Below are 25,069 nucleotides of genomic sequence, written 5' to 3' on the forward strand. Positions count from 1 at the left end.
GCTGTACAAAATGTGTAAGGAAACAAGGCACGGGCGCACGCTTGTAATCCCAGTACTTGAGAGGCCGAGATGGGAGGATCACAGGTTCAAAGCCAGCCTCGGCAACTCAGTGAGGCTCTCAGCAACCTAATGAGTCCTTTCCAAATAAGATATAAAACCAGGCTGGGGCGAGGCTTAGAGGTAGAATGCCTCTGGGTTCAGTCCCCAGTATCAAAACACCAGTGTGTAAGGAGATAGGCTGTTTCCACATTTCTGCCTGTGTGATACAGGAAAAAGAACTTGAATCTCATCCCTAGCCTGGGGGCATTCTACCTCTGAGATACACACCTCCAGCCTGACTTTATTCTTTTATTTCGAAACAGGATCTAAGTTGCGGAGGACCTCACTAAGCTGCTGAGGCTGGCTGCAAACCTGCGATCCTTCTGTGTCAGCCTCCAAAGTACTGAGATTACAAGGTGCGCCACCACGCCCGGTCTCTCGTCTATACTGATATGTGGAGCCTTGGCACTTTCGGTACCTCACTGCTAAAATCAGTCGGCCAGCTAATTTTTTTTTTTTTTTTTTAGGTCTGGGGATGGAACCCAGGGGCATTTGACCTCCAAGCTACACCCCCTACCCTATTTTTATTCTTTATTTTGAGCCAGGGTCTCACTGAGTTGCAGAGGGCCTCACTAAGTAGCTGAGGCTGTCCGCGAACCAGGATTCTCCAGTCTCAGCCTGCCAAATGCTGGGATTACAAGGTGCGCCACCACGCCCAGCTCGGCCAGCTAATTTAACCTATTAGATCTCAAGTATTCAGTCCTGTGAACATAGCAAACATTTAAATATTTCAGGCCAGGTGTGGTGGTGCACGCTTATAATTCCAATACTTGGGAGGCTGAGACAGAAGGATTGCAGGTTCAAAGCCAGCCTCTGCTATTTAGTGAGACCCTGTTTCAAAATAAAGAATAAAAAATAGGGCTGGGCCAGGCATGGTGGTACACACTTGTAATCCCAGCATTCGGGAGGCTGAGACCGGAGGATTGCGGTTTGTGGACAGCTTCAGCTACTTAGTGAGGCCTTTCGCAAATTAGTGAAGCCCTGTTTGAAAATAAAGAATAAAAAATAGGGCAAAAGGTATAGCTTGGAGGCCAAAGGCCCCTGGGTTCCATCCCCAGGCCCTCAAAAAAAAAAAAAAAAAAAAATAGGGCTGGGAGGTGTAGCTTGGAGGTAGAATGCCCCTGGGGTTCCATTCCCAGTACTGCAAATAAAATAAAATAAAATAAAATAAATTCAGAGTCAACATAAGTGGCATATTTTTAGCTTAACTTAAGATTTTAATGGTGTCCACATTGGGGATGATGGACAGGGTGCCTGCCGCCTCCTCTAGAGGCTGAGGATCAAGGCAGGTGGAGTTGCAGGACCTGAAGGCAGGGCTATTAAACCACTCCTGCCTGTGACTCAGCCCTCAATTAGAAACTTTGGAAGACTCAAGCAATCGCCATTAGCACAAAGGAAACTAAGGTTTCAAAGGTGACAAAACTGCCGTGACAGACAGGCTGAAGTCACCTAGCCTACTTTCCTTTCAGGAAGTTAAACCTGGAAAATCTCGCTTTGGCAGAAACTCCAAAACCCTGTAACTGGAGAACAAGTCTACAAAACATTCTCTTGGGAAAAGCCAGTTCCCACAGAGGTCCCACGTTCCGGGTGAATGCCTTTAACAAAGATATCTTTTTCTTTCCTCTAAAACCAAATTTAGATCGGGTGTGTTGGCGCACGCTTGTCTTCGGGAGGCAGACGCCGGAGGATCACGGTTCGCAGACAGCCTCAGCTACTGAGCGAGGCCCTTCGCAACTCAGTAAGACCCTATTTCAAAAAATGAAAAGACTAGCGGGCCGGGCGAGGTGGCGCACACTTGTGATCCCAGCACTTGGGAGGCGGAGACAGCAGGATCCCACAGGTTTGAAGCCAGCCTCAGCTACTTAGTGAGGACCTCTGTAACTTGGTGAGACCCTGTTTCAAAATAAAGAATAAAAACTAGGGCAGGGGGTGGGTGTAGCTCGGAGGTCAAATGTCCCTGGGTTCAATCCCCAGACCCACACACACAAAATAAAATAATAAAATAAAAAGACTAAACATTAGGGCTGGGGATATAGCTCGGAGGTAGAATGCCCCTGGGTCCCACCCTCAGTACCACAAGAAGAAAAAAAAAAAAAAAGGAAGCTGGAAGTGTACCAAATTAACCCAATTTTAATAAGTGCATGATTTTGAGACGTAAGACAAAGTTCTGTAGAAGCAGGTTGTCTGCACAGAAATGTGGCATATAATTTTTAATTTTTCTTCTTTCTGTTCTTTTTTTTTTTTTTTTGCGGGTCTGGTGATGGAATCCAGGAGTATCCAACCTCCGAGCTACACCCCCAGCCTTTATTTTTGGTGGTCCTGGGGGTGGAACCCAGAGGCTTTCTACCTCCGGGCTATACTCCCAGACCTATTTTGTATTTTATTTGGAAACAGGGTCTCACTAAGTTGCTGAGAGCCTCACTAAGTAGCTGAGGCTGACTTTGAACCTGTGCTATCTCTGTCTCAGATTCCCAAGCACAGAGATTACAAGCGTGCGCCACCACGCCCGGTTTTTATTCTTTATTTTAAAACAGGGTCTCACTAAGTTGCGGAGGGCCTCGCTAGGTAGTTAAAGCTGTCTGTGAACCGCTCCTCTGGTCTCAGCCTCCGGAATCCTGGGATTACAAGTGTGCGCCACCACGCCCAGCTTCTTCCTGTTCTTATAAGAGCATTACTCTTCAAATTAGATATGTGCTGGATGTAAGGAGAGATTGGATATAGACTGAAGCTAGGACATGGTGACACATGCTTATAATTCCAGTTCTTGGGAGGCTGAGACAGGAGGATTGCAGGTTCAAGACCAGCCTCAGCAATGGAGTAAGATACTAGTGAAAGACCTAGTGAAACCCTGTTTCAAAAAAGGGTGTGGGGGGGAGTGTAGTACAGAGGTAGAATACCCCTGGAGTACCTCTGGGTTCAACCCACAGCACCAAAAAAAAAGCTGGGGATATACCTATGTACCTCATGATAGAATGCCTGCCTAAGTGTGCAAAGCCCTGGGTTCGAGCCCTAGTACTGTCAAAAGCAACACTAAATGTTTTCAGCTTCTTTGCACTTTCAGTAGCACCTCACTGCTGATTTTGTTGCCGGGCATGGTGGCACACGCCTGTAATCCCAATACTTGGGAGGCTGAGACAGGGGGATTGCGGTTCGCAGACAGCCTCAGCTACTTAGTGAGGCCCTCTGCAACTTAGTGAGACCCTGTTTCAAAAATAAAGAATAAAGCTGGGCATGGTGGCGCACACTTGTAATCCCAGCATTCGAGAGGCGGAGACAGGAGGATAGCGTAGGTTCAAAGTCAGCCTCACTGGCTTAAGAGACCCTGTTTCCAAATAAAATATAAAATAGGTCTGGGAGATAGAAGGGTTCCATCCCCAGTACCACCAAACAAACAAACAACAAAACAAAAAAAAAAGCAAAATAAAAAATAAAAAAAAGGGCTGGGGGTGTAGCTCAGAGGTAGAATGCCTCTGGATTCAATCCCCAGTTCCCCCCCAAGAGTAAGCATCCACTCAGCTCTGCCCAGCCACTGGCCCTGCATTGCTCCCGCTGCAGGGTCAAGGGCAGGAGAGGGTACCCCCTAGCAGTGCCTGCAGCAGATAGCACAGCTGTGCGGGGTGTAAGGGTAGTTGGGAAAATTCTGTGTAGGGATGACTGGTTTAAACGAAATCAGCTCTTGAAGACAAGTCAGAAAAAAAACTACAGACTTTGGGCATGGTGTTGCACGCTTATAATCCCAGCATTTGGGAAGCTGAGCCTTGAGGATCGCAGTTCAAGGACAGACTCAGCTACTTAGTGAGGCCATTTGCAACTCAGTGAGACCCGGTTGCAAAATAAAGAATAAAAAATAGGGCTGGGGATATAGCTTGGAGGTAGAATGCCCCTGGGTTCCATCCCCAGTACCACACACAAAAAAAAAAAAGAAAGAAAGAAAGAAAAGAAAAAACACTATAGACTATTTACCTTCCTGATCCTGTTTCCTCCTTCTATTGTTTAGGGAAGAGAAACAAATAAATATTCAACATACTTTTTGTGTGTATGGTTCTGGGGACAGAACCCAGGGGCTTTCTATCTCCGGGCTACACTCCCAAACCTATTTTTTTATATTTTATTTGGAAACAGGGTCTCGCTAAGTTGCTGAGAGCCTAAGTATCTGAGGCTGGCTTCGAACCTGCACGATCCTCCTGTCTCAGCCTCCCAGGTACTGGGATTACAAGCGTGCGCCACCACGCCCGGGTGAATATTCAACATATTAATGTAAACAAAAGGGCTGTATCCCAGTGCCTGACTACAGGGCTCTGTCTTTCTCCCTAAGGTTGCCCCCAACACAGTCTTTGTGTAACCCTGGCCTACAAATCATGGGGACTGAACTGGACACACCTTGAAAGTGTCCCAGTGCTACCACCATCCTGTGGTCTCAAACGCAATCTTAAGGCATTAACCAAAACCAATAGCAGGGTTTGGGCAAGTGGGATGGGCAAAGGGCCAACAAGGCCAGTTGAGGTGGCGCTGTAGCCCGTCAACAGGAGCTTTTGGTATTGGGGACTGAACTCGGGTCATTCTTCCTCTGAGCTGTACCTCAAACCCTTTTTATTTGTTTTTTGTTTGTTTGTTTTTGCAGTACTGGGAATGAAACCCAGGGACATTCTACCTCCAAGCTACACCCACAGCCCTATTTTTTAGCATATTTACTTATTTATTTTTTTTTTTTTTGGTGGTACTGGGGATGGAACCCAGGGGCCTTCTACCTCCGGATTACACTCCCAGACCTATTTTAAATTTTATTTGGAAACAGGGTCTCTTAAGCCAGCCTCAGCTGGCTTCGAACCTGTGCGATCCTCCTGTCTCAGCCTGCTAAATGCTGGGATTACAAGCATATGCCACCAGGCCCATCTCCTATTTTTTTTATTCTTTATTTTGAAACAGGGTCTCACTGAGTTGCAAAGGGCCCACAAAGTGGCTGAGGCTGTCCACAAACCGTGATCCTCCTGTCGCAGCCTCCCAACTGCTGGGATTATAAGTGTGCACCACCACGCCTGGCTGCCCTTTTTATTTTGAAACGGGGTTTCGGTAAGTTGCTGAGGGGCTCACTAAATTGCTGAGGCTGGCCTCAAACTGGCAATCCTTCTGTCAGCCTCCCAAAGACTGAGATTAAAGGCCTCTGTCACTGTATAGCTCAGGGGATTTAGCTGTACCAGAGCTACAGCTGGGGGTTTAGCAGTCGGCTGGATTCCCGTTAATCTAAACTACCCTCTCCAGCCGGGGCGTGGCTCAATGGTAGAGTGCCGGCCTGGCATGCATGAGGCCCTAGCTTCCATCTCCAGCAGCATGAGAAGCAAAACTACCTACCTTCTCCCTACTTTGTCTTTTCCCCCACCACTGACAGAGGTTTTTAAGTTTGCTTTGTGTTTTGGTAAGAAGAGTCCCATCAGACTCCAGCAGGAAGGACGGCTGGAGGAAAGGCTGTGGCCAGGGGTGCTTCCCTGTGCCAGCGGGAACCGCCGTCTTTTTCCCACTGCCCCTGCAGAGAACAGCCAGACTCAGCGCAGGAAGCTCCTCTGGTCTTCCTTTGTTATTCAATTATTTACTTCAAAGAACACGCACCTTTATGCTAACGTTTCTTCTTCAGGTATCCTGTTGAGTCTCTCCCATGCCATCTTGGGGAACAACGGGGTGCTTGGGGTGCTTATCTGTTGAGTCAGTGCTTCTGGAGCACCATCAGGGGCCTTAAAATGCTACAGGGTACACAGCCACGTCACGGGCCATAAAACTGAAAGGAAGTGTTATCAAGTTCCAAGGTCAAGTACCTCTAGCCATGGAAGCAAGGAGGCAAAAGCTGGGCTTGGTGATGCACACCTGGGATCCCAAGTGCTTGGGAGGCTGACACAGGAGGTAGAATGCCCCTGGCTTCAATCCCCAGAACCATAATACAAAATGGGGGGAAAAAAAAAAAAGGTGAGACCTGTGGGGTGATTGTAGGCTGTCAGTGGTTCCAGGTCACACAGCTAGCAAGCAAGTGGCAAGAACTTTTGGACCCAGGTCACACACTACAGAAATCACGCATCTGAAGTACACCGTTGAGCCACGCTCGTAATCCCAGAATTCGGGAGGCTGAGACCGGAGGAGGAGGATCGCGGTTTGCGGACAGCCTCAGCTACTTACTGAGGCCCTCACAACTTAGTGAGACCCAGTTTCAAATAAAGAATAAAAAAAATAGGGCAGGGGGTGTAGCTCTGAGGTTGAATACCCCTGGGTTCCATCCCCAGACCCGCAAAATAAATAAATAAATAGATAAATAAATAATAAATAAATAAATAAAGTGTACAGTTGGTGGTTTTCAGTATCTTCAGACTGGTGCACCGTCACCATCATCAACTTGAGAATACTTCCATCACCTCGAAATGACCCTAGCCTGATCACATCACTATCTCTCCACACCCAGTCCCTGCCTCTCTGGGGCCCTTACTCTGGACTTTCGTACAGACGGGTCGATAATGAACGCGCTCTTTTGTTGACCGACTCTCTTGCCTAGCTGAGGCTTAGCAAAGGCTGCGCGGTTAACTCCCATGGCACACTGTCCCTCAGCTCAGGGAGCTGTAAAAGGTTAAGGCCAGAAACCACGTGAAATGTCCATGACACACACGTTTCCGCGGAGATAAGAGGGAGATAAGGGGGCACATTTGGGGTTTTTTGTTTTTTTTTTTTGGTAGGGGCACTGGGGATTTAACCTAGGGGCATTCTACCTTGGAAGTATACCCCTTACCCCCCTATTTTTGCGGTACTGAGGATGGAACCCAGGGGCTATTTCTGGGCTACATTCCCAGACCTATTATATATATATGTGTGTATATATATATACACACACATACATACACACATATATATATTGGGTGGTACTGGGGTTCCTGGAAGCCCTTCTACCTTAGGGCTACACTCCCAGATCTATTTTATATTTTTTATTTGGAAACAGGGTCTCTTAAGCCAGCGTGTCTGGCTTCAAACCTGCATGATCCTCCTGTCTCCACCTCCCAAGCGCGGGGATTACAAGCGTGCGCCACCACACCTGGCCCTATTTTATATTTTTATCTGAAAACACGGTCTCACTAAGTTGCTGAGAGCCTCACTAAGTAACTGAGGCTGGCTTCGAACCTGAGCAATCCTCCTGTCTCAGCCTCCCAAGTACTGGGATTACAAGTGTGCGCCAACATGCCCCACTTTCATTCTTTTTATTTTTTAAACAGGGTCTCACTGAGTTGCAAAAGGCCTCACTAAGTAGCTGAGACTGTCTGTGAACCACAATCCTCCTGTCTCAGCCTCCCAAATGCTGAGATTACAAGTATGTGCTACCACGCCCACCCCAACCCTTTTTTAAATTTCATTTTATTTATTTATTTTATTTGCAGGTCTGGGGATGGAACCTGGGGGTATTCAACCTCCGAGCTACACCCCCTGTCCTATTTTTTTATTCTTTATTTTGAAACAGGGTCTCACTAAGTTGTGGAGGGCCTCACTAAGTAGCTGAGGCTGTCTATGAACGGTGATCCTCCGGTCTTAGCCTCCCAAATGCTGGGATTACAAGTATGGGCCCACCACACTGGGCTTATTTATCTATTTTTGCAGTACTAGGGAGTGAGCCCAGGGGCATTATACCTCTGAGCTATACTCCCAGATCTTTTTAATTTTTATTTATTTTTGTTTTGTTTTGTTTCAGTACTGGGATTGAACCAGGGGCATTCTATTTCTGAGGTAACCCCCCCTTTTTTTGGTGGTGCTGCGGATTGAACCCAGAGGTTCAGAGGCATTCTACCTCCGAGCTATACCCCGAGTCCGATTTTTTTATTCTTTATTTTGAAACAGGGTCTCACTAAGCTGTGGACGGCCTCACTCAGTAGCTGAGGCTGGCCACAGACCGGATCCTCCTGTCTCAGCCTCCCAAATCCTGGGATTACAAATGTGCACCATCACACCTGGCCCTTATTTTAATTCTTTATTTTGAAACAGTGTCTCACTAAGTCTGGAGTCCTCACTAAGCAGCTGTGGCTGACCATGAACCTGTGATCCTATTTCAGCTTCCCAACCCCTGGGATTATAAGTGTGCACCACCATGCGTGGCTGGTTTTCAGATTCTTAAAAGGGTCTATATGTGCACTCAGGGTACATGAGTAGCAGATGCAAGATTAGATTTCAGGTAACAAAAAACTCACAGTAATCCAGTTAGGGCCACAACAGAACAGGGCAGATGACTGTCCCTGAAGGACACCACAGAGGAACCATCCCACGCTGGGTGGAAAACTGGCTGGTGGCCAAGATGACTTATGGCCACCAGAGACTCCCAAGATGAAGTCCCATGGTTCTGATAAGAAATGCTTAAAAATAATGCCGGGCGTGGTGGCGCACACTTGTAATCCCAACACTTGGGAGGCTGAGACAGGAGGACCGCACAGGTTCGAAGCCAGCCTCAGCTACTTAGTGAGGCTCTCAGCAACTTAGTGAGACCCTGTTTCCAAATAAAGTATAATATAGGTCTGGGAGTATAGCCCGGAGGTAGAAAGCCGCTGGGTTCCACCCCTAGTACCACACACACAAAAAAAAAGTTAAAAAAAATAAAGTCTGATGCCGGGCGTGGTGGCGCACGCTTGTAATCCCCGCGCTTGGGAGGCGGAGACAGGAGGATCGCGCAGGTTCGAAGCCAGCCACGCACGCTGGCTTAGGAGACCCTGTTTCCAAAAATGAAAATATAAAAAATAGGTCTGGGAGTGTAGCCCGGAGGTAGAAGGGCTTCCAGGAACCCCAGTACCACCAAAAAAAAATAAATAAATAAATAAAGTCTGAAAGCCAGTGCAGTGATGCACACCTGTAATCCCAGTACCTGGGAGGCTAAGACAGGAAGATCACAGGTTCAAGGACAACTTCAGCAAGTAGTGAGACTGTCATCGACCTAGTGAGACTCTGCTTCAAAATAAAAGTAAAACAGGGGTAGGAAACGTACCTCGAAGGTAGAATGCCTCCGGTTCGAGCCTTACTACCATGAAAATATAAAATAAAAATAAAGTCTGAGCGGGGCATGGTGGTGCACACCTGCAATCCTAGTACTTGGGAGGCTGCGCCAGGAGGATTGCAGGTCTGAGTCATGAGAAAGGATGAGATTCTCAGCAACCTAGTGAGACCCTGCTTCAAAATAAACACTAGGGTTAGGGGGAAGTGTCACTAAGGGCTGGAATGCCCCGGGTTCAATCTTTAGTATCAAAAAGCCTGCAGACCTCATGCAATGAGACCAGTCCTACATAAACACAGCTTTGCTCACTGATCTCATCCCACAGTGGTATTTAGACGAGAAATGAACACCAGCAAAAAATATGCTTGCCTCATTCCCTGTGGCTTCTGGAAGACTTCAACAACTAATGGCTACGAACATCACAGGAATTCATCTGACTGGAGCTTCAGACTGGACGGACTTAGGTGTTTCTTTTTCTTAGTGGTACTGGGGATTGAACCCGGGGAGCATTTTACCTTTGAGCTACACCCCAGCCCCTTCTATTTTTTGTTTTTGAAACAATCTCACTAGGTTGCTGAGAATCTCATTACTTGCTCAGGCTGCCCTCAGACCTGTGATCCTCATGTCTCAGCCTCCCAAGAACTGGGAACGGAGGTATAGTCTTATTACTTGGTCTTAGGATCAGGGTCCCAGACTCTACCTTCCCAAATAGCAACTCATTTTTTGTGTATGTTCAGTCCTGGCAATGAAACTCAGGGGTGCTTTGACACTCTTTTCTATCCTTAGCTTGTTCTTTCTTTCTTTTTTTTTTTTTCTTTAACAGTCCTGGGGATGGAACCCAGTGGTGTTCTACCTCTGAGCTACACCCCCAGCTCTATTTTTTATTCTTTATTTTGAAATAGTCTGAGTTGCAGAGGGCCTCACTCAGTAGCTGAGGCTGTCCTCGAACCGCGACCCTCCTATTTCAGCCTCCCAATGCTGGGATTACAAGCGTGCACCACCACGCCCAGCCTTTTCTTTTCTTTTTTTCAGGTACCAGGAATTGAACCCAGGGGCATTCTACCTTCAGGCTATACTCCTATCCATATTTTTTATTCTATATTTTGAAACAGGGTGAGATCTCACTAAGTTGTGGAAGGCCTAAGTAGCTAAGCCTGGCTGTAAACCTGTGATCCTTCTGTCTCAGCCTCCCAAGTACTGGGATTATAAGTGTGCCACCACGCCCAGATGCCCATCCCTCTTCTATGAAAAAGATATGTTGGCACACACCTGCAATCCCAGTACTCGGGAGGCTGAGATCGGAGGATTGTGGTTTGCAGATAGTCTCAGCTATTTAGTGAGGCCCTATGCAACTCAGTGAGACCCTGTTTCAAGATAAAAACTAAAGCCAAGTGTAGTGGCGCATGCTTGTAATCCCAGCATTCGGGAGGCTGAGACAGGAGGATCACGGTTCGCAGACAGCCTCAGGTACTTAGTGAGGCCCTCTGCAACTCAGTGAGACCCTGTTTCAAAAATAAAGAATAAAAAATTGGAGGCCGGGCATGGTGGTGCACGCTTGTAATCCCCGCGCTTGGGAGGCTGAGACAGGAGGATCGCACAGGTTCAAAGCCAGCCTCAGCTACTTAGTGAGACCCTGTTTCCAAATAAAGTATAAAATAGGTCTGGAAGTACAGCCCGGAGGTGTAGAAGGCCTCTGGGTTCCATCCTCAGAACCATAAAAAAAAAAAAAATTGGGCAGGGGATGTAGCTTGGAGGTCAAATGCCCCTGGGTTCCATCCCCAGACCCGCAAAAAAAATAATAATAATAATAATAAATAAAAAAAAAAAGATAAAAACTAAAAAAGTAGGGCAGGGGTGTAGCTCAGAGGTCGAATGCCCCTGGGTTCCATCCCTACATCCACAAAAAAAAAGAAAAAGAAAAATAGGGCTGGGGGTATAGCTGGGAAGTAGAATGCTGCTGGGTTCCATTCCCAGTACCACAAAAAAAAAAAAAAAAAAAAGAAAGAAAGAAAGAAAAAGAAAAAGGCTATTTCTTTTCAGACTGTCTTATCTTATTTTTGGTAAACAACCTCCCCACAAATGCCAAATGTGAAAAAGGTATAGAGTTCAACAGTACTGTCTGGTTAAGCAATACCAACTTGACATAACCGATCTTCCATTCAATTATTTGAGGTCAACAGAGATTGCCTCATGTGTACGTAGCCTGGGTCAAGGAGAGACACGGGGCCAGGCAGATTCTCATGCACTGCTGGGGAAGCACTGGGCAATCCTGAAACCTGTATGTTGGGAACAAAACGTGTGGTTCTAAGTGAGTTTCACAGGCTGGACCAAGGCTGGGGTAGAACTACATGTGCCTGGGCTCTGCGTTCCCACCACAAAAAGAAAAAGGGGACGGGGTGCTGGGCATGTAGCTCAGTGGTAGAGGACCTAGAAGTTCTAAGCCCAGTCCCACAAAATAAAACAACTCGAAGAGTTAAAAAGCACAGAAACTAGAAGGTTTCAACGCCTTCTCTGGTCTAATTCCCTAGTGGCCAAATTATATATATATATATATATATTTTTTTTTTTTTTTTTTTTTTTTTTTTGCGGTACTGGGGATGGAACCCAGGGGCATTCTACCTCTAAGCCATACCCCCAGCCCTATTTTTTATTCCTTATTTTGAAACAGAGTCTCACTGAGTTGCAAAGGGCCTAAGTAGCTGAGGCTGTCTGCAAACTGAGATCCTCTTGTCTCAGCCTCCTAAATGCTGGGATTACAAGCTTGCAGCACCATGCCCAGCTAACCCCAAACCTATTTTTTTTTTAATTTATTTATTGTGGTGCTGGGGATAGAACCCAGAGGCTTTCTACCTTCGGGCTACACTCCCAGACCTATTTTATATTTTACTTGGATACAGGGTCTCACTAAGTTACGAGAGCCTCACTAAGTAGCTGAGGCTGGCTTAGAGCCTGTGGAATGCTCCTGTCTCAGCCTCCCCAGCCCTGGGATTACAAGCGTGCGCCACCACGCCCGGCATCAACCCTTTTTATTTTGAAACAGAGTCTTGCTAAGTTGCGGAGGACCTTGCTAAATTCCTGAGGCTGGCCTTGAACCTGTAATCCTCCTGTCTCAGCCTCTCAAGTATTGGGATTACAGGTGTGCATCACCCTGTCTGGCTTTATTGTATTTATTAATGGGGACGGGTCTCACTGGGTTGCTCAGGCTGGGCTCCAACACCCAGGCTCAAGGGCCTCTCCTGCCTTGGCCTCCTGAGTAGCCGGGAGTATACAGGTGTGTGCCACCATGCCCAACCTCATCACCTTTTCGAACCCTTCCCTTGTAAAATGGGGTCAAATCATTCTACTGCCTCATTATGGGGCTCACGCTGGTCAGCGTGCCTGCAGGTCTAAATCAGCAAATTCACCACAGCATCGTCTAGAATGCTCACCTGCATTAAACGCCAGCCGCTTGAGAGCCCACAGGCCTCTCGGCCGGGAAGACAACTGTTTACGTGTAACACGGCTTGCTTTCTTCCTCTAATTGGCTGCTTCGGTTCTAACCTATGTTTTAAATTTGTTTTAAGACAAAGATTTTGTTTGGTCATCTGAAAATGCCTGAAATAGTCAATGCTATAAATAGCTGAGGCTGAGTCTCATCTCCCCAAGTCACTACCATGTCGTCATCCTTTTCTTTCTTTAATAAACCCTTCCCTTTTGTCCCAGGACGAGCGTCTGGATCACATGCCCTTTACAAAGAAAATTTCCCTGGCTGGCTGCCCTGGGTTTCTCTGCCCGCTTCCATTTTAAGTAATTTTTCTCTATCCCGGTCTCTTCTGAAACAAAGGCACACCACAAAACTTGCTGGTTTCTTTTTAAAGAAAACTTGAGCCCAGGCTGCTAGGAAGCAAGCAGGAGGCTTTGTGGAGTCACGTGGCTGGGGTTCACCCATCACCCACTGCTAAGCACACACAGCTGGTTCCTGTGCAAACCCTGCACCTCAGACTGGCCTCGCTTGGTGAGAGGGGCAGTCCAGCAAGTGCTTTTCAACACCTGTTCCCTCGGCAGAGGCCCGCTTCTGACTGAAGGGCCCCCAAGTTCTCCTTTTGCTCCTGACAGTTCTGCAAAACTGCAGCTCGACTTTTCCTGTCTGTACAAGTGCTAATGGTAATTCAACAGGAAGTGGTATGAGGGGACAGAAGCAGGGTGCCTTCCTACTACCCAGTTATTTACAAAAGGGCAGATTTTCTCTGATACTTAGGCTAAACATTGCCCGGGGACTAACTTGGGCTTCTTTATAAGTAAGAAACTAATAAGAGGAATAATTTCTAATTCCTCTCTCAAAGCTGTGTAGCAATTTAACTTGTTCAAAACCTGACAGAGTCTTAGAAATAGAGTCATACTATATCCCTATCTTAAAAGAATTTAAAAAAAATTTGTTTTCAGCCAGGCTTGGAGGCGCACATCAGTAATCCCAGTAACTCAGGAGGCGGAGGCAGGATGACTTCAAGTTTAAGGCCATCCTGAACAACTCAGGGAAACCATCTCAAAATAGAAAATAAAAAGGGCTAGTGATATAGTTCAGTAGAGCTCCCTGAGATTTAATCTCCAATACTGGAAAAAAAGATAAAAAATTTTTTTAACTGGAAAATGAACCCAAGAGCATTCTATCTCTGAGCTACCCCATAATTTTTTTTTTTTTTTTCAGTACCAGGAATGAATCAGGGGCATTCTACCTCGGAATTACATCCCCAGCCCTATTTTTTTTATTCTTCATTTTGAAACAGGGTTTCACTAAGTTGTGAAGGGCCTAAGTAGGTGATGCTGGCCACAAATCTCCAATCCTCCTGTCTCAGTCTCCCAAGTACTAGGATTACAAGCATGCGTCACAATGCCTGGCTTGCTTTCTTTTCCTTTTTTCTTTCTCTTCTTTCTTTCTCTTCTTTCTTTCCTTCTCTTTCTTTTTTGTGATGCCAGGGACTGACCCTTCGGACATTCTACCACTGAGCTACAACCCTAGCCATTTTTATTTTGAAACAGGTCTCACTAAGTTGGTGAGGCTGGCCTTGAACCTGCAATCCTCTTGTCTCAGCCTCTCAAGTACTAGGGTCACAGTCATATACCACAGCACCCGGCAGGATTATTTTAAAGCATGATCAATGCCAGGTGTGGTGGTGCACACCTGTAATCCCAGTACTTGGAAGGCTGATACAGGAAGATCACAGGTTCGAGGACAGCCTAACAAGTAGTGAGATTCTCATCAACCTAGTAAGACACTGCTTCAAAATAAAAATAAAAGATAAGAAAATAGGGCTGGGGGTGTAGGAGCTTGGAGGTAGAATGCCTCTAAGTTCAATCTCCAGTACCAAAAATAAATAAATAGCATGATCAAGCCCTGGATTTGACCCACAGCACACATGCACACAAGTTTCATATCATGGAATTTAGATCAGAGTCAGAGATCTTGGAACCAATATGATTCCAAGGGGCCAGGAGCCCTCTGGTTAATCAAAAAGGTTTTCTTGCTGGGCCTGGTGGCGCATGCCCATAGTCCCAGGATTTGAGAAGCTGAGGCAGGAGGATCACAGACTCAAGAATGGCCTAAGCAACAAAGTGAGATTCTTAGCAATGTAGCGATACCTTTTTTCAAAACAAAAAGGGCTGGAGGTGTAGCTCAGAGGTAGAATGTCCCTGGGTTCAACCCCTAGTACTACACACAATACCACACACAAAATTTTTCTTTCAGCACCAAGAATGACTACTTTCTCCTTATTTGCCCTTAGGCAAACTCACTGCCAAAATATGGATTAGGATCAATACCAGATGCGCCAGGAATTGCCAGAACATCGTGACTCCTGTTAAAGCAGAGAGCTTGGCGTAAGCACTGAATCCATTCCCGCAGCCCGATGTCCTCGATGCGCCTGGTCGTGCCAGCCAGGGGGAATAGGTTCATAACAGCAGAGAGGTTCACCTGGGCCCAGACCTCGCTGAGCCAGCCCTAGGGAACAGATCCTCCCAGTTAAGTAAGCTGTCTGGTCAGTTCAAGTATCTAGACAGTAAATACTAAAAATGGGAAAATCTCCAGCTCACAACACTCTTTTGTGCAAACCTGCCTTAAAACATTATTTTTTAATGTGTCTCTAAGGACTGGGGGGGGGGGGCTTGTTTCTAAATCTCCTGGACTTAACCCGAGGATTCTAAGTTACACAGGGTTACCCTTGGGCTTCCCAGGCGGATCATAAGTAGGTTAAATACCTTGGATGCTGATTCAAGATTATCCTGGACATGAGTTAAAAACACCTTATGTACACCCACCCGACCAACAAATTAGCTTAATTCACTGGCATTTTCCCAGCTTTTCTCCATACTTGGCTATGGAATTCTCTAATTGTATGTATAAATGGACCAAACTAACTTTGAAGAGAAAACAGGTGACTAGGTAAAGTGTGCACTAGGTAGTTCTGCTCTCGATTTGCAAGTCAGGTTAAGCCACAAAAATAAATAAAATAAAATAAAAATATTTGAAAAGCGTAGCTGCAGCTACAAAGGCAAAACTGAAAAACAGACAGAAGGAAAAGAAAAAGGCACTGCTCCGAGGGTCTGATACGGAGAGGACAGCCGTTCTCTTTCCAGCAGGCCCAGAGATGGCCATTTCTCTGGCCCCCCTCTACCCGACCTTGGCCATGGGCCCACTGCAGAACAAGACTAACAATCTCCCCTCTTAGGCGACCAGACATTTACTTTTAGAAAGTATCCCCCCCTCCGTGCCTTCGCTCCATCCACACCCCAGATGCACACCACACATCCACCTGCAAAGGGTCGTGACCCCGAGTTCTGAAGGCATAAAGGGGATGAGCCTACACCAGAACTGTCAGTCCCCGCCACCCACAAGATCTGTTGAAACCCCAGTTCCCATTTTTTCTGACTCCCACATGCTTCTGAGGAACCACATCAGGGCCGACAGTGGCATGGAAACGACAGGGTAAAAAAAGAGGTGGGGGGTGCTGCTGGAAATGGCTAGAGGGGCCGTAAAGGGGGGCGGGGCGGGGGTTACAAGCTAGGCCTTGGCCAGGAGGTACAAAAGCACTCTCCTGAGACTTTCTCTTGCACTTCGTGGAAAGCGCAGCAGACAGGGACTCGGCGCTTATCGGAAGGCCCAGAGGGCGGCCAGCTGTGCTCACCACGGGCCTTTCTTCCCAGCCCAAACGCCCACGGGACGTAAAGGGGGCGTCCATCTGTCAATCGGGGGGCACCATCTTTCAACCAGAGGGGTCCCGCCCAACTCCAGGGGCCGTCCACCCAGAGCTGCGCCACTCCCAGGGGCTGCCAGAAGCCGGAACTTCAGACCCTCGGGCGGCCAGGACCTGTCAGCCGGCCCTGCGGGGGCTTCCTCCGCACCCGGCCGCCGCCGCCCGCCACCTACCCGGAGCTCGCCCTCGGTGCGGTGCAGTCCCAGGCGCCGCAGCCCGACGGCCAGGTCGTTGACACAGAGACCGCCGTCGCGGTTGACGTCGAGCGTCTGGAAGAGGCTCCACAGGCGCAGCCGGTGGTCCGGGCCCCCGCAGACGGCGCCGCCGCACGGGTCCCCCACGGACGACGGCGACGAGGCGGGCGGCGAGGCGGCGGCGGCGGCGTCCGGCGGCGGGGAGGCCACGCAGCGGCACAGCACGCTGCTCACCATCGGGCGCGAGGCGGGGGCGCCGGGCGCGGGGCGGGGGCGGCAGGCCGGCGGGGACCGCGAGGAAGCACGCCGGGGTCCCTCCGACTGCGAGCGCGGGCTCCGGGATGCCGGCAAGCTGGCGGGAGGGGCCGCTTCCGGGAGCCCCGCCCCGCCGCGCGCAGCCACGCTGGCCACGCCCCCGCGCGCGCCGCGGGCGAGTCACAGGCCCGGACGGCATCCTGGGAGGCGGGCCGAGGGGCGGGGCCTGCCCGAGGACGGCCTGGCTCAATGGAGAGGGCGGGGCCGCTCCGCTCCGCCCGGGTCCGATTCAAACCGAGGGAGGCGGGGATTGGCTGAGTCAGGCCGGAGAAAGGGAATCGCGCAGCCATAGGCAAAAGTTGTGTGATTGGCAGGCGGAAGGCCCCGTGTCCAATTTCCATTGAGAAACGCTGTTTAGACTGCGAAAGTGTAAGCATGGGAGGCCCGGTCCGGTACGGAGGGATCGTAGCCAGCCTGCTGTGGGAAATAGGATTTGTGGTAAAGCAGTTGTGAACTGAAGTTAAAAGGCAGAATTTGCGTCCTTGAGTGGAATTAGACATTAATAGGCCAACAGTGCAAGGCCGAAAGCACTAAGTATCCTCAAGAGGCCGAGTTTTAGTAGTTTAACTCCCTAAGCCACCAATAAAATACCTGAATATAAAGGCGTAATAGTCGTAATACTGATAATTGAGCGACAGAATGGTTTTCCAATGGAAGTGAATAAAAGCTGGATGGGCGGAGCGCTCTGGAGTGACTGGCACGCCTGTGAGCCAATGAACAGGCTAGTTATAGTAAGTAGGTGTGTCCTTTAGCTGAGCGACAAACCGGAAAAACCAGTGATCGACGTAATGTTTAAAGCGCGACCAACCAGGAGGACGGGAAGCCTTTAAGGGCGGGAAGAATAGAAGTGGGCGGAACACCGCACACCCCGGCGGAAGAGGCAGATTCAGGAAGCCATTACGCAGCTGGCTGGCTGCGGCAGGGCCGGTCGGGGCTGGGCCCTACGCACTTTGCGTAGCGAGGGGGGTTACCTAAGGCCTTGTGCTTGGCCTTGAACAAGCTTGGCCTATCCCCTGTAGCGGGGTGGGTGAGAGGTGAGGCTGAGGAAGAAGAGAAGGGAAATTGGAGCGTTTGAAGGCATTATACTTTATTTTAAAAAAGAGGGGAGAAAAGAGGCCATGGCCGTCCCAGCCAAGAAGAGAAAGATGAACTTCTCAGAGCGGGAGGTGGAGATCATCGTGGAGGAGCTAGAGCTGAAGAAGCACCTGCTGGTGAACCACTTCAACGCCGGGGTCCCCCTGGCCGCCAAGAGTGCGGCCTGGCACGGCATCCTGAGAAGGGTCAACGCCGTGGCCACCTGCCGCAGGGAGCTGCCCGAGGTCAAGAAGAAGTGGTCTGATCTCAAGACCGAGGTCCGTCGCAAGGTTGCCCAGGTCCGGGCCGCAGTGGAGGGTGGCGAGGCCCCGGGGCCCACTGAAGAAGACGGAGCTGGCGGGCCTGGGACAGGCGGTGGCAGTGGCGGCAGTGGCCCAGCTGTAGCCCCTGTCCTGCTGACCCCCATGCAACAGCGCATCTGCAACCTGCTGGGCGAGGCCACCATCATCAGTCTGCCCAGTACCACAGAGATCCACCCCGTGGCCCTCGGACCCACGGCCACTGCAGCCGCAGCCACGGTCACCCTGACACAGAGTGAGTGATCGTTGTGCATAAATGGGAAGGACCACCAAGCACTGGGGCAGCCTGGGGAGGGTTGGCTGCCAAGGGTCAGAGGTCAGATGGGGATCTGGGAAGACCATGAGGCCTTCCAGACACTTCCCAGACAGGATCTGTCTCTCTTGTTCTTGCTTGAGCAAGTGGTCTGGCCTCTTCCCAAGCCAGATAGCGCTCCACTGTGCATTGCCACCATTTATATCATGGCTTATCTCCACTTGCTGGACTAAGTGGTCCTTGGACGCACAGGATCTGGCCCATAGTCGGCAGCCAGGATATACGTGTTGAATGCATAGATTGGATTCATACTGCCCAAGTGAGACATCCATCCTGGACAAAGACATTCTGTGTTTTCAGTGCAACAGACCTCCATCAGGCACCGGTGACTTCAGGATTCCTGCTGTTAGTGTACTGACTCAGTCCATCAGACATTAGCACTTATTCCAGGCCAAACCCTGTGCTGGGCATGGGTTACCAAGCACTTAAAATACAGCCTAGTTATATTCTAGTACAGCAGGTACAGCCCATGTAGGTGTAACTGCACTATCTGGCGGGAAAACCCAAGGACACATAAGAGAAAGGGAACTTCCTGGTGGGTGGGGACACAGTTGATGTTGGCTGGCCTGGAAGGATGGAGAAGACTGACCTCTCCCACATTCTCGGAGACACAAAGAGCACACCTGGGATCCCTTTGAGGGTTCTCAGCTATGAGAACTAAATTGGGTTTGGTTTTGAGTTCAGATAAGGGTTTGTGTCCATGACTGTGAACTCTGCTTGTTTTTGATAGATTGTAAACTGTATCAACCAGTGATTTTCAGTGGGGTCTGGAGAGTTGGGTATAGGCGTGAGGGCCACCCCCTGCAACATCTTATTCAAGGACATAGAGGTGAGAAGGGCAGGGCCAATGCTATTGTTCTGAAACAGGAAGGATGCGCAGGTGTCCCGTGGACAAGGCAGCCCTTCAGGGAGCACATGACCCTGCCTACCTTTATTAGCTAGAAGCAGCCCAGCGAGCTGGCTGTGAGCATGCTGGACACCGGTGTTAGGGAGACCTGGGTTTGCTTTCTGGCTCTTCTGAATGAGCTCTATGAGTTTAGGCAAGGCCTTCCATGTTTCTGAATCTGTTTCCTCATCTCTAAAAATGAACAGTGTCAGCCAGGCCGAGTGGCACATGCTTGTAACCCCAGTACTTGGGAGGCTGAAACAGGGGGATTGCATGTTTGAGGTCAGCCTCAGCAATTTAATGAGACCCTGTTTCAAAATAAAAAATAAAATGGGTAAAAACCGGGTGTGGTGGCACATGCTTAGCATGCTAGTACTTTGTAGGCTGAGACAGGAGGATCACAGGTTCTCAGCCAGCCTCAGCTATTACTTACTGAGGCCCTTTGCAACTTAGTGAGACTCTGTTTCAAAAGTAAAGAATGAAAAAAGAGGTGGAGGTGTAGCTTGGTGGTAGATGCCCCTGGGTTCAATCCCCAGAGCCGCAAAATAAATAAATAAATAAATATTTTTTTTTTGCAGTACTGGCGGTGGAACCCAGGGGCATTCTACTTCCAGGTGACACCTTCAACCTTATTTTTTATTCTTTATTTTGAAACAGGGTCTCACTGAGTTGCAAAGGGCCTCACTAAGTAGTAGCTGAGGCTGTCCGCGAACCGCGATCCTCCTGTCTCAGCCTCCCAAATGCTGGGATTACAAGCATGTGTCACCATGCTCGTCTCTAAAAAATTGAAAAATAAAACAAAATAGATAAAAGCTGGGCGTGGTGGTTCACACTTGTAATGCCAGTACTTGGTAGGCTAAGACAGGAGGATCACAGGTTCCTGGCCAGCCTCAGCTACTTAGTGAGGCCCTCTGCAACTTAGTAAAACCCTGTTTCAAAATGAAGAATAAAACTGGCCATGGTGGCTTACGCTTGTAATCCCAGTTCTTGGGAGGCTGAGACAGGAGGATTGCAGATTCCTGGCCAGCCTCAGCTACTTAGTGAGACCCTATGCAACTTAGGCCCTGTTTCAAAATAAAGAATAAAATATAGGTAGGGCTGGGGGTGTAGTTTGGAGGTAGAATGCCTCTGGGTTCCATCCCTAGTACCATAAAAATAAATGAATAAAGAGGACTGGGGGTGTAGCTCAGAGATAGAATACCCCTGGGTTCAGTCCCTACTGCCACAAAAAAAAAAAGGTTGAATGACTTGTTGTCATTCAATAAGCTAATGAGTACAAAGTGCCTGGCACTTTTACCGGGTCCAGGGTTGCACTTTGGCTTCCAATAGATTAAGATTCTGCACCCCTTTGAGACTAGATTTTTACACCAGCAGCTATGTATAAATCTATACATAGAGGAAAGCCTAAATTCCCCTTGGTCTTCCTCCAGGACAGGGCTTAATGGCTCCTCCCTACCCCACGTGGCCAGCTTCCTTCCTTCCAGAAGGTGATCTGCCTCTGCTTTCTTCTCTGCAGTCCCCGCCGAGACCACCTATCACACGCTGGAGGAGGGAGTGGTCGAGTACTGCACCGCAGAGGCTCCCCCACCCCTGCCCGCCGAGGCCCCCATGGAGATGATGGCCCAGCACACGGACACATCCGTCAAGCCACAGGCGCTCAAGAGTCGCATCGCCCTCAACTCTGCCAAGCTGATCCAGGAGCAGCGGGTCACCAACCTGCACGTGAAGGAGATTGCCCAGCACCTGGAGCAGCAAAACGACCTGCTGCAGATGATCCGCCGCTCCCAGGAGGTGCAGGCCTGCGCCCAAGAGCGCCAGGCCCAGGCCATGGAGGGCACCCAGGCGGCCCTGAGCGTGCTCATCCAGGTCCTCCGGCCCATGATCAAAGATTTCCGCCGCTTCCTGCAAAGCAACACACCCAATCCAACCCCCGCGTCTGACCCTGGCCAGGTGGCCCAGAACGGACAGCCAGACAGCATCATTCAGTGAGGGCGGGGCCAAGCAGCCTTCTGCCATGATTGGATACAGCCTCTGTGGTCTCGTGGGTGGCTTCTGTGATTGTCCCGAGGCAGGCCACACGGACAGCTCCTTCTTTCGATACACACTTGGGGGTCCAACTCTTCGGGGAAATGAAGGAGCCTGGGAAGAGGAACGAGGGCCCGAGCTCTCCTGCTCTCACCGCTGGAGCGGCCTTGCTAAGATCCAGAAGATAGCTTAGCTGGGGGTCACGTGGGCTGGCGATAAGACCAGAGTTGACGTGAGCCAGGGCTTGGGACATGACCCAGCAGAGCACTTGATCTAAGACGCCCGTAAGGAAATCCCCGCTCTCATCGGGGCCTATATCGCAGCCGGGGATCTGCCCTGACCCCCTCTGTCATACTTCTGAGCTGATCGCATCAGTGCTGGCAGTTGGGCAGTAACACTTTCCTCTCCTGGGAGACAGCATCCCTTTCCCCTTCTCACTGCGCCTGGGTTCTCAGGGGGCTCTCCTTACTGCCGTGCCTGGCCCCCACCCCACCCCACTCCAGGCACAGCATGGGCCCTTGGCAGCCCTGGGGTGCCTCTGCAGTACACCCAGCCTGCGGCTGGCCTGGCTCCAGAATGCTGTGTGCGGGGAGGCAGGGTTGGCCACTCTGTGGTCTTCCGCAGTATCTCCGTGCAATCCTTTGGAGGTTTGCCCCCCGCGCTTTGGACTCGGGTCAGGCTTCAATGCTGGCAGTTAGAGAGATCGTGAACTGGATTGGAATCCCGTCACCCCGCTGCAGGGGTTTGCGGTGGGCCCGATGGCTTCTTCCAGAAGGCCAGCTTCAAGCCAGCTGTATTTATTCTGTAGGTGAAGCAAACCGCTCCTGGGGAGGGCAGCTCCGTGGCCACACCCAGCCTGCTTTCTTCTCTGTGGACCAAAATCCAGTGCAAAACAAGGAGCCCTGCTCAGCATCCCACCCGGACTCTTCTCCCTGGCTACGCTTCTTCTTTGGTGCCTCGGGTTCTTGAGTGACTGGCTGCGTGAATCTGAAGCCAAGACTGAGCCCGGACAGAAGAGGTGGGAGAGGCCAAGCCACCCTAGGAGCCAGGGCCCTTGAGTCCTGAGCTGGGGAAGAGGGAGCCAGAGGCAGAGGTGGGGCTGCTCTGTCTTCAGCCTTCGCCTAGACACTCGTGAGGATCCTACCCGGACAGCATTGGTCTGTTTTGTCTTCAGACTCACCGAGGCCCTTGCATCTCCCAGATCACTTCTCAAACTTGCCGTTTCTCTGCCGGTGCCTTGGCACGCGTGGCCGTGGTCGGGAGGCTCCAGGGCTCAGCTAGAGGAGTGAAGACGCTGCCCTTCTGGCACAGGTGCTTGGGGTTTCTCAGTCCACCACGCGCTCCCAGGACAACCCTACAGTAAGGAGGTCGCTGCCACGCTAACCCTGTGTGCGGCTCGCAGTGCCAGCTTCGGGGGCTGGAGTGGGAGGGCCCGGCCAGGGAGTCGGGGGGGGCAGAAGGAAAGCTCTTCCCAGCCTGCCTAGAAGGCAGCAGCCATGGCAGCTCGAGCACGCTCACCGGGCAGGGTAGCTGCAGCAACTCCCTAAGGATCCATGGCTCGGTTTGTTTTTTTCTCTGGGGCTGGAAATCTGAGCCAATACTGTGTCTATTCCATTTGGGTATAAAGAGGAGAAGCCTAGCTCGCTTCAACTGACTTGTTCTTTCCAGGTCATAATTTTAAATTAAAGAAATATCGCTTTTTTATACGTGCCTCTCTGCGTGTTTATTGGTTGTATATAGAAGAAAGCAAGGGCTGGTGAATGACGGCCCACAGCTAGTTGAGGCCAAATCTGCATATAAAGATTATTGGAACAGGGGCGTGCCTTTCCTCTCTGCATCTATGGCTCTTGTTGTGCTGCCTTAGAGTTGGTAGCTATAAAGAGACATCTGACCCACAAAGCCGAAAGCATCTATTCCCTGAATCTTTATAGAAAAAGTCTGCCAATTTCTGGGTTAGGACAGTGCTTCCAACTGTGGAGAATGATCAATCCCAGGTCTCACCGATAACCTAGGCTGGGCAGTGTAAACAAGCTCTAGGGAATTCATATATATAAATATATATATTTTTTTGGCGGGGGGTGGTACTGGGGTGGAACCCAGAGGCTTTATACCTCCAGGCTATACTCCCAGACCTTTTTTATATTTTATTTGGAAACAGGGTCTCACTAAGTTGCTGAGAGCCTCACTAAGTAGCTGAGGCTGGCTTCGAACCCGTGCAATCCTCCTGTCTCAGCCTCCCAAGCGCGGGGATTACAAGCGTGCGCCACCACGCCCGGCCATATTTTTTAAAAGCTTAAAACTTTGACTCGTGACAAAGACTTAAGCTCAGCTGGAATCCAGATCCTGCTCCAGATCAGGCTGGCTCTCAGGAATTTCTGCCTAATGGGTGAGAAGTCCTGAGAAGCAGGAAATATTCATTGAAATAAAAGTGACCTTCAGTCGGGCCTGGTGGCGCACACTTGTAATCCCAGCATTCGGGAGGCTGAGACCGGAGGATCGCAGTTCGCGTACAGCCTCAGCTGCTTAGTGAGGCCCTCTGCAACTCAGTGAGACCCGGTTTCAAAATAAAGACTAAAAAATAGGGCAGGGGGTGTAGCTCGGAGGTCAAGTGCCCCTGCGTTCTATCCCCAGACCCACAAATAAATACATACATACATACATACATACATACACACCCTATACACATATATTAGGTTGTAATTCCTTTGCTTGGGAGCCTGAGACAGGAGGTTTGAAGGTTTAGACTGTCTTAACAATTACCTAGTGAGACCTTGTTTCAAAACAAAATGTTGGGGTAGAGGATGGAGGTAGAATGCCCCTGGGTATAAATAAATAAATAAAAATTTAAAAAAGGCTGGGATGTGTGGCCTGGAGTCAGAATGCCCATGAGTTCAATTCCCAGTGCCAAAAAAAATTAAAAAGGCAAAAAACAAAACAAAAAAAAAAAATCCTTCTCTCCTAAGATACTGAGGCTGAGATAAGAAGTCGGCTTTCAGATTGCTTTGCACAGGGCCTGGCACTGAGAAGGTGCTCAATAAAAGAAACAGATTGTTTCCATCCCCTTGCTGTGTAACAAAACACCCCAAAAGTCAAGAGCTTAAGACCGCCTTTGTTTTATTTGCTCCTGATTTTGCAATTTGAGCCGGGCTCTGCGGGAACAGCTTGTCTCTTTCCCAGTGTCACCGCGGAGATGCCGCACTGTAATGTTTTGCCTGGAAATTTCCCTGAAGAATCTTCCCGATCTTGACGTGTGCAAGATCGCTGCTGGGAAGAACAGGCAGGATGGAGCCCAGCTCCGTTGGATAGTGAAATACACTGGGCAGGGTGTTTGCACCGGGGGATGTGGCTCTTGACCAGGCCCGGAGGCTGCTCGGCTTGTGCGGGCTCACTATCAATGGAAGGCCCTGGCCTCCTCTGCCCACCTGTTCCCCAGGCCTAGGCCGGGGCTACCTTCAGGGCTCGGCTTGCCTGTCACTTCCTTAAGAGCCTCTCCACACTGTGACGCCCTGTGCATCTTCTCCCTAAGCCTCGTCAGCGCTGGGTTTGTCTAATTCCCTTATCCGGAGCCCTTTGGCTCTAGGGACCTTATTTGCCTGGTTCCCAGCCTTACCCAGCTCTGGAA

General features: G+C 49.7%; 2 protein-coding genes across 4 annotated transcripts in view; one reads left to right on the forward strand and one right to left on the reverse strand.

Annotated features, from left to right (window-relative positions):
- Window positions 1-16,751, reverse strand: part of SLC25A25 (solute carrier family 25 member 25) — a gene marked incomplete at both ends in the record, with an annotated part of 39,920 nt that extends 23,169 nt beyond the window's left edge. For all 3 annotated transcript variants that reach the window (XM_080709508.1, XM_080709507.1, XM_080709506.1), the window contains one exon: window positions 16,494-16,751. In XM_080709508.1, coding sequence (XP_080565634.1) covers window positions 16,494-16,751 — 258 coding nt within the window. The remainder of the gene's footprint in view (window positions 1-16,493) is intronic.
- A 1,196-nt stretch (window positions 16,752-17,947) lies between these two features.
- On the forward strand, window positions 17,948-21,411 carry NAIF1 (nuclear apoptosis inducing factor 1; the record flags this gene model as incomplete). The annotated part of the gene is made up of 2 exons (XM_080709621.1): window positions 17,948-18,458; window positions 20,939-21,411. 2 exons carry the CDS (start codon window positions 17,948-17,950, stop codon window positions 21,409-21,411), a joined length of 984 nt encoding a protein of 327 aa, XP_080565747.1.
- Between the last annotated feature and the right edge of the window lie 3,658 nt (window positions 21,412-25,069).

This window comes from Muscardinus avellanarius, assembly GCF_963383645.1.
Source record: "Muscardinus avellanarius genome assembly, chromosome: 13".
NCBI lineage: Eukaryota > Metazoa > Chordata > Mammalia > Rodentia > Gliridae > Muscardinus > Muscardinus avellanarius.